This window comes from Haplochromis burtoni, unplaced genomic scaffold (genome assembly GCF_018398535.1).
Source record: "Haplochromis burtoni strain Fernald_Lab_line unplaced genomic scaffold, NCSU_Asbu1 Contig_377, whole genome shotgun sequence".
Taxonomy (NCBI): Eukaryota; Metazoa; Chordata; class Actinopteri; order Cichliformes; family Cichlidae; genus Haplochromis; species Haplochromis burtoni.
This window is the reverse complement of record NW_024582738.1, coordinates 420543-430824: the sequence shown is the minus strand read 5'-3', so window position 1 is coordinate 430824 and position 10282 is coordinate 420543. Positions and strand designations below refer to the sequence as shown.

The 10282-nt window shown below is 39.4% G+C and overlaps 1 protein-coding gene across 5 annotated transcripts in view; it reads left to right on the top strand.

Annotated features, from left to right (window-relative positions):
* The window catches only part of cntfr (ciliary neurotrophic factor receptor), a 241089-nt gene that overhangs the window by 89207 nt on the left and 141600 nt on the right, over positions 1 to 10282 (top strand). For 2 of the 5 annotated variants that reach the window (XM_042229066.1, NM_001286334.1), the window contains 1 exon segment: positions 8799 to 8868. In XM_042229066.1, coding sequence (XP_042085000.1) covers positions 8799 to 8868 — 70 coding nt within the window. 5 annotated transcript variants of the gene reach the window in all.

Below are 10282 nucleotides of genomic sequence, written 5' to 3'. Positions count from 1 at the left end.
TTTGTTTGTTTGCTTGTTTTAATCAATTTTAAATCATGCTTTTTATTTGTTTTTGTTTCTAATGTCTCTGTAAAGCACTTTGAATCACCTTGTTGTTGAACTGTGCTATACAAATAAACTTGCCTTGCCTTGCCTTGTCTCATGTAAAAAAAACATAAAGAGTTTCCTGTGAAGTATCCAGTAGATTGTATAACCAACTTTAAGTAATTGTTTCAGTGTGACTTTTTCAGTCTCTCACATCATTGTAGATGAACTGGTCCAGTCTTCATTACAACATTGCTTCAGTACATTGAGGTTTGTGGGAATTTGTTTATATGACTATCTTAAGGTGCTACCACAGCTTTTCAGTTGGGTCGAGGTCTGGACTTTGATCGACCATTGCAACACCTTGATTCTTTACTTTTTCCAATTTTGCTTGACAGTTGGTATTTGTCCTGATATGCTGCATTTGCTTTTCATCAAATGTGATGATGTGCATTGTGGGCACTTTGGTCTCATCTGTCTAAAGGACATTGTTTCAGAAGACTTAGTTCAGATGCAATTTTGCAAACTTAAACCCTGTTCCTATGTTGGTAACCCTCAACCTTTACAAACAAGTCAAGCTTGTTCAGTCTTTTTTTTAATTGTACTGACATAAACCTTAACATTTGACAAGCAAATCAGGTCCTGTAGAGTCTGAAAAGTAGCCGTTGTGCAAGGCCTCAGCCCTGGTTCTGATTAACTCTCTGTAAAAACACCTCAGAACATCACAGCCCATACATAACACTCTCCCTTTGTCACACACACACACACACACACACACACACACACACACACACACACACACACCGCTCTTACACATGCTGCACAGCTCCTGGAAGCTCCCAGTTCGCAAAGGGGAGAACACACCCACTATCGGAAGCCTGATAGAATTTAAGAAAGCTGGGACACACATCTGCACACACACACACACACACACATAGTGCTCTGTTTTCTTAGCTTTGATACACTTATAGAGTTCAAAGGTGAGAGGGCTGGAGGTAACTGTGTGTTTTTTCAGAGCTTATAACCACCTAAAATCCACTTGTACACACACAAGGAGGTCCAGATGGCTGGGTGGAGTAAAAACAGACATACACATGCATACAAAATGCATAACACACCTCAAATATCTGTTACCTGACATAAATAGGGTGAGTCCCATTCATGCATCCAAGTGCTAGATTTGTTTGGACTGTTTGGGGTTTTTTTTAATTTTGTTTTTCCTTTCTGTTAATGAGTTAGACTTCAGTGGTTAATCTCCGGCTTTTAATAACATTTCACAAATAATATTCGGAGGATTAAAAACAGCAGCTCGTGCCTCTGTGTTGGTAAGTGTGCAGCTTTTGGCTGTTTCTAAAACACTAACACACATCAGACAGTCCAGCTTAGTGATGGGAGATCACCACAACAGCAGCACCAGCAGGACACATGATACATAGTAACTGACGTGTTCAGGTCCTCTAAATCTCAGCCAGCTGAGAGCAGTCACATGTGATCAATTGCTAAATTTATCACTTAGACCTAAATGCTGTCATCCACATGCACAAGGAACTGCATGCGTGCGCTTGTGTGTGATTGTGGGCTCAACCCCTGCTACCTCTTGAGACACGATTGACGGTATCTTTAGTGAGCAATTATAGCCAGAGCGACTGTGAAAAAGGTCACAGTCATCCAGCTATCAACACTTTGCACCAAATGCCAACTGTGTGTGTATGCATGTGTGTATACTGTAGCCAAAATGCCAGCAGACACACTATCAGGCTAAACATCTCCCACCCCGCCATACCCAGTGATTGTAGATAATCTGCAGCAACTCTGCATGATTGATGAGAGAATTAGTGTTGCCAAGCAAAGCAATGCATTATGGGAATGAAGAACTTGTATTACTGTATAGGGAGCAGGGAATTAAAAATTACAGTGGTGATGGTTATGTGTGATTTTGTGTTTGAGTGTAAGTGTGTGCCACTAATAGGTGATGTGCAAGGAATTCTATCTATCTATCTATCTGTCTATTAGGGGTGCAACGATACTCGTATCGATATTGAACCGTTCATACAGTGGTTTCGGTTCGGTACGCATATGTATGAACAATACAAAATTTTTAATTAATTTTATCAACTTTCCTTCTGACGATGCTGTCTGTGTTGAGCGCTCAGTGGATCTGCGCTCGACAGTGCAGCCTAGGCGGAGTAGTCGAACACAGATTCACTGACCGCAGGGCAAGCTAGCGAGACAGAAGTTAAGCTCTCCTTGCAACAGGCAAATTGAACCCCCTGGCATTTGGAACTATTTTGGTTTTCATGTGAGGCATGACCCTGAAGGTAGGCGCGTCATGGACAAAAGTAAAACAGTATGTCGGATGTGCCCCGCAATGCTCAATTACATGGGTGGGAACTACTGCGTTAGCGCAGTTAGCTCGTTAACGTGTTGACGCCGTCCAGCCCCACGCACGGGGCGATCCATGGTAGCTTGTTAACGGAGATTTGCCGTGTTGTGGCGTTAACGTCATTTCAACGAGATTAATACTGACAGCACTAGTGGGAACACAACGAATATGACTGCACATTTACTCCGACAACAAGCACGCATGCTACAAACGTTACCATTACTTATTGGGACCTGCTATGTTTAATATGCTGCTGAGAATATAGCCCAGAAGAAGCGTATAGTATAGTTTTTATTTTGGAAAGAGCCATTTCTCTGTAATAACTCTCTTTTCCAAAGCTGAGTGATTTCTCGATCAGATTTTTCTTTCATTATTTTTTTTGTTTCAGCAACATTAAATTTAAAAACTGTACTTTTGAGTTAAAATATATATCAAATTAAAAAGGCATGAACATTTTTTTGTATCGAAAAAATATCGAACTGTGACGCCAAAGTATCGAGACCGAACCGTGAATTTTGTGTATTGTTGCACCCTATCTATCTATCTATCTATCTATCTATCTATCTATCTATCTATCTATCTATCTATCTATCTATCTATCTATCTATCTATCTATCTACTCTGAAATTAGAAAAATAAGAATAAAAATCTACACACTGCAGTAATTTTTTTGTAAACAGAAAGACAGCATCAGGTGCTGCTATGCTTTTTCATTGAAGTTTCTTTTTCCTGCAGTGCACTAGTCACAAATTTGGGAGTAGAGAGGTTTTATCAACTAATTGTTGCTTAAAACAATTTGTTGACTTTTGTCACCCTTTGGAGAAAATTCCAATTAACAACATAAACCCTGCTGCCCCAAAATTGATTCACATGCCATGTGGCTGCTTTTTTTTATTTTTAAAGGAACAGAAAATATATATTTATATATATTTTAATATACATATTTTCCTTATTTTTGAGCCAGAGAGATCATTCACAAACTTTATCTATGTCCCCTTGGAGGAAAAAAAACTATAATAAAATAAAAACTCTACTTTTCTATCGTTGTTCCAAGGTAGGACAAATTATCAAAAGTAAGTCATATTATAAGTACATTAAATGGCAGATAGAGCAGGGGTTGTATTTCTGAAGAAAGGATTCTTTTAAAGTACAAGTGTACCTCCTGGATATGATGCCTTGCTTTAGAGTTTCAAGGTTTTACTTTATACGAATATCCAATTATCTGGAGATGTTCAACTTTCTCCTTGTCATTGTCAAATTCTCCTTCTGGATCTCCTGCCATCATTTACAGTGTATTATGGTTGCATGTATCTTTTTAAATTGCTTGGATTTAAAGAGACTACTACTCTTGCAGGAATTATATTCTAGCTGCAAGAGAAGGGTGGTGTGACTGACTGTCTTGTACACTCTTTCTTCTATATTACGCAGCCTTTCCTGTTTATCTGAGCAGCTTATTCCTCCAGATGGTGAGTTGTGTTACTGTGAGTTAGTATATAATGCCAGCAGGGAAGGTAAGGTATGATTTCATAGACATTTAACATGCTCTGTGGTGCCAGACACGCTGGTTTCAGCATCCGACCTTTAGCTAGGTCCCAGCTGGATAATGCGCCACTGTCTCAGCATCATATATTCTTTAACTGCCCGTAGATCCATAAATCTCAATGCACTACATACCCTGCAGGAATCACTGAATAAAGATGGGTAGCTATAACCATTTAAAGTTAAATCATTTGTTTTGGGTTTATGTTGTCAAGTGAATGGGCCTCATTTTCCCACATGGTGGATATCACCCAAGAAGAACAAACTATTTACAGACAGCAGGGAACCGTCATCTTTTGTTAGGTTTCCTTATACGGTAGCTTTACTCTTTTCCCTTGGTATAAAACAAAGGACTTATATGTTACTCAGGGGGATGCTGTTTTTTCTTTTAATTTGATTCAATTTTGTTGTATTGAACAGCAGACACATTTGCAATAAGGTATTTCTGACAGCTTGCTGACAGGAGGAATTTGGACACTTTATTTTTGAGAGACAAAAAACAATATAGCATCTATACTTCAGTCAGCGTTTGGTTTATTAAGTTTGAATTCAAATTAATGGTCATGGAGAAGCATGCCTTACTGACTGAAGATGCTGCTGTGAAGGGATCACAAAGTTCTAAGAGGACCATTTCAGTTACAATACGCCTTATTGTAGCTTTCGGCCAGCCACAGTAGTTTGAATTCTGACATTTTTGGACCAGAGTAACAAAAATACTAATACTAATACTACTAATAATGTATGTGTATTTCTTTAACAGAAGGATGCCTTCTATCTCCACTTACACACAAACCTAGCCTGCCTAGTGTATTTCCCTCCTGGCTTTCCAATTTAAATGCAAATGTTCCCAAATCGGACTCCACAAAGGCGCAGAGGCAAAATCATTTGACGCAGATGAATTATATATTTTAATTAAGCAGCCAAAAGAATCACGCCTATTCAGCCCTTTCCCCTCCAATAAGAAATGAATAAATAAATATGGAATAAGAATGGAAAACGGAGGGTATAAATGGGTGAGTCAGGGTAGGTAGGAATGGAGAAATGAAGGCATGAGAGTTTGTACCGAGTTTGCGTGATTGCAGCTCTAACCGCCCGTGGGTTGTCATTATGTGAACGATCTGAAGCTGTCAGATTTCAAAACTGTATTGTTTTCTGATAGACGGGCTAAATACCCCCACGGTTTCAAGCATAGACACACATATTGGAGCATTTGAACCCACATAGTCTTAAATGCATGCAAACACCCAGGCACACAAACGTCATTTGGATTTTGATGAGCAAACCAGCACTTAGAAAATAAAGAGCAGAGATGGGGATTGTGATGATGTGACAGGGGATGCAATTTTAATTTCACCCCCTGTCATTCTCCTCAATATCTGTTCAGATGAAATACATATGAGCTGCCAATCACTCATATATACTAACAGAAACTCCAGTGCAGGGGCACAAACACACAATCTCTCAATCATATCTTTGCATGCAAACTTTCAGTCACTATTTTAATCTTTGGCTGGCGCACACAAACACACACACACACACACACACACACACACACACACACACACACACACACGTACATAACGAAAAACATAAATGCAAAGTCGATACTGTTAATTAAAAAATTGTAGTGCAACAGGTGACTCAACAGAAGGTTGTTAAAATCTTAAAACCAAACATGCAGCCATCACAGATAAAATGAAAATAACTATACAGACTTTCTTCCATTTTTACTGTACCATTTAAGCAGTCTCAGCTCAGCTGTGTAAAGACAAGAAAAACCCCCAAAATACGTAGTTGGAGCAATTAAAACTGGTACGATGATGGCTAAATAGCAAACTGAGTGTGCATTGTTTGCATTTTTGCCACAGGGGTTGGTATACTCTTTGAGAGTTGTCCCATTAAATTTTTTTTCACAATATAATATATTTCTATATAAAAGAACACCATTTTAAATTGCAACAAAGTAAAGGAAAAAAATGCATTTTGAATTCCATGTATTTAAAGACATAAGTGGATTGATTTCCGTAAGTGGAAAACTGATATTTTCTTCAGGAAAAATCACATTTTGTCCTTTTTATTGTGATTTGAGTGAATAAAGGACAGCATTTTATATTATTCCCCTTAATTTCTCAGTAGTGCGGTCCCAGATACAGTTTTCTACCAGTCTCCACTAGTTATTGTGTTATTATGGATATTTGTTAGCAACGGATATGCTTGGGCTGTCTGGGCAATAGGAGTTGGGGGTGATGCGGGGCGTGGCAGCAGAATTTATAACTGCATCATTGGTTTTATCTCTCACACTGTGCATAGCCTCTGTCTGGGTAACAAACCACAAGAACAACAACACCTGTGCAAACATCTAATTCGGAGCGCTAATACTTGCAGCTCTCTGCCAATCACAGAACAGTGTAGAAAAGAGTACGATTTCTGCTTGCATAGCTATGCTACACAGCTATAGATTTGTCATTCACTCTTTTTCTTTTTTTTTGTTCTAAAACATTATGAACAACAAGTACTTCTAGCCCCATGTCACTAAATTAGCAACTGTCAGCTGAGCTGAAGCGTGATGATTACTTCTTTGGGACTGATGTCAGGCACCCAAGCTAACATGGTATACATTTTCATACAGAGAGGGAAAAATAGCTACCTACTAAATTGAATGGTTGTCTGAATACTCAGTTATTTGTGTCCCAGCTTTAGTTTGGTCATTCATAAAAGAAAATAAAAAAAACATTCCCTAGAGTTTTCAGTGTCTGATTGTTTTAGTGTGATTGTAAAAGCTTTTCCATGTTCTTGAGCATAACTCTGCAGTAGTTGCAGATGTATTTTCCCGTTTGTGAGATGCTTAAACATGGAGTAGTGGTGTTCATGTTCAACCCTAACAAAGAGAGACAAGACAAGTGAAGGGTATGATATAAGGAGGGAGAAGAAGAGATGCATACTGAAAAGAGAGAAGACCGAGTGATTTAGGAGAGGGGAAAAAAGGGATTGAAGTAAAGAAGCAGAAAAGAGAATCAAGTAAAGGGAAGAAAGAAGAGCTGAAGTCAAACAAAGAGGAAGATGTAATGGGATATGACACAGGTTTTTAACAGCTGGAGTCTCGCATCAAAAGAACAAGGAAATTCACTTTCCTTTCTCTGCCTCTATTTGGAGTGCTTACTGTGTTCTTCTCATGCAGACACACACACCTTACTCACCACAGGTCTCAGCAGCAAGCGGACCCTTAGACAACCCCTGTCTGTATGAGAGCCAAGTATTTCTCCTCACATAACAGAGGAAAGGAGACAGAGAAACAGCCCAGGCACCGGAGAGTAGATGGAGAGTGAAGAGAGAGGCCACTTTTTAATGGGAGGATCTAGGTTCAAGCCCCATTGTTGGCAAGGCTCCACCAAGCTCAACTTTTCTTGTACAAGATTGTGCATTCATAGAAGCTGCTGCGGGGTAGCTCTGTTGTAGCTGACCCTGGCCTCTGACCTTGCAACTTTCTGCAGATGAGGGGGCACTAGCATCTCATCAGCGGACAAATGATCATATACTGGAACCTTCGCAAATAAGTTGTGTGGAGCAGGGAAATTATTTTACTGCTATTGTTAAATAATCATCATCATTACCATTGCATTAATAATATAATCTGCAGCATTGATATTGTATTCAGAGGTTTAAACAGTGTGTGTGTCTTTCAGAAAGACTAAGTTGCAGGCAGGAGTTGACAGGAAGTTGCAGAGAGTTTGCAGAAGTGAAAGCAGAGTCTAAGTTATTCTGAGGAGCAGGTTAGACGAGGCTATTTGAATTACTAGGTTATTCAAATTGTCTGTTATACTTTTATATTCTTTTATTAAGCTTGTACTCTTCTTCCTCAATTATGTGAACCTTAACAGTTGGTAAAAACAAATGTAGACATTATAAAGGGGAGTCACTCATAGTACTTGTAGAACGACACCATGCATACCGTAACCCCTGAGTTGACCTAGCAGAAAGAAAAACCATACTTGAATCTGGCAACATGACTTATTGCCTGAGATCTACTCGATTGATCAAACCACTGTGGTTTGCAAAAAAGACCTTGCACAACTACCCCTAAAATCCTACATTGTTCTTTTTAGAGGAGCCCGCTACCTTAGCCAGCTGCTGTAAAATAACCATAACTCCCCTTTTATAACCACAATTTGTCATTTTTACAATGTTTTTGCAAGAATGAATGAAACCTATTTATTTTAAGAGAGCACTGAGACTGTTATTTTGGGAACAGAAAATGCATGAAACTTAAAGACCAAAGCATTGAAAGTATTAGAAAGCAAAAGATGTGTGCAACTTAAAACCTCTTTCATCTCACCTCACTTTCAACTGGTAAAACTTACGTAAGACGAAGGGGTGCCCGTGAATTATTGTTGTTTTAGACGAGAGCTCTGCGTTTGTTTATGGTGTGCTATACCTTTAAGAGCTGCTGGCCATAGCCCATCCCAGAGAGGATGGACCCATTAGACTGATGAACACAACGAGAGACAGAAGGAGAGAGATGCACATGAAGAAAAAGAGAGTAAGGTTACACAGTGAAAATGATATCAGCAGATGAGAGGAGTAAAGAAAGGAAATAAAGGAGTGGGAAAGAAACAGGAGGACACGAAAAAAAAACAAACCCAAAACCACTTCAGCAACAGCAATACTGAAGGGAGATAGACACTGAGAGAGACAGAGAGAAGAGAGGAAGCAGCTATCTCTCCATCTCTTACATCTCTTACATTGTAGGCGTCTATGGGTCTGTCAGTCAATCAGGACGACAGGCGGATACACTCACTAGCCGGCTCTTTGGCTCTTGCACGCACTGATAACTTTGCTGTGTATGTGTCTACAGATGGCAAACCTTGTGACATCGTTGTGCTGTGTAGTTCTGGCTGCAGTGGTGGTAGCCTATCCTCGCAATGGTGAGTATGCATTTCCTTTTCTTGATTTGCTCCTCCATTTCTGTTCTAAGGCCTGCTCTGCCTCTCCTTTATGCTCAGAAAGTTTGACAGTTTTTCTTCTTCTCCCTGTTAACTTTACTGTCTTCTACACCCTCGGCTCCCTGCATTGTTTCTATTTCTCTGCTCATGAAGTCGTTTTAAAGATTGCAGTATGTTTATGGATTTGAGCTGTGTGTCATTTGGCCACTCGGTCTGAGGTCAAAGGTGCAACAGTCTAAGACAAATGAACCTTTGAGAGAAAGCTTATCAAATCATCTTGTTACCCCATGTTATGTGGTGCTATGTGGTGCTAAGGCTTACTCATAAACAAATGTTGGTTCAACAAAGTAGGTAGCCAGCTCAACTGATGATCATGAGCACTCGTGCACTGAAGTTGTGAGGGAGAAAGGGAAATTGGAAAGTAGATAATGCAGTGACTGCTCTTTTGAGACTTCACCCAAGATTCAGGACTGTAAATTAGACCATGTGTTTAAATGGGTGGGTGTGTGCATGCGCATGTTTGTGTGTGTGTGTGTTTAAAGGAAGTAAACGAGTCACTTCAATTCTAGAGAAGAGTGGCATTGCCTTATTAGCCAATGAGATTGGACTGTTTAACTCAGATGACCCAGAGGAAGAGTCTAAGGAAGTCAATGACGCACATCACTCTGTCACGAGGGTCTCTTATACACACACATACACATATACACACACACACACACAAGCAGAGCAGACATGGCAGATTTATATATAAATCTGCGAAGTAGAAAAATGGAAGCTTCTCAGGGTAAAATGAAGGAAGAAAAAAGTAAGAGGAAGACATCAAAACTACAGAAAGCAAACACAAGGAGACCTATGGAGAAAAATAACAGTGAATGCTTGTTTTCTTGCTTATCTTCTTCACTTAATATGTTTTAAGGATGTTTTTCAGTGGAAAATGTGGCTGTATTTTAGAAATCATGCTTTTCCACTTAAATTTCTTGCGTTGTTCTAAAAAGTTGAACAAAAGTAAGACAAAGGCAGCAAGAAAAGTAATTACAGAATATGTGAAAACAAACGGCATACAGGAATAGCACACATGAAAAGAGGAAGAAATTAGTAACAAATAGTTCTGCCTAGGGGAGAAAAAAACTTCTATCCATTTGTGGGTGTATGTTAGCACTCTAGTGCTTGTGGATTGTCTGTTTTTTGTGCTCCATAGCTCGGCAATCTTATACTGTGTAACACACAAATGCCTATATGGTCTGTGTAAACGAATCACAACACATATCCGTAACCAAGTAACAAAAGCGGTAGGATGATGAGTAATATCAAAATTTGCACTCCACATTCTATCTCAATACATGTCATACACACACACACACACACACACACACACACACACACACACACACACACA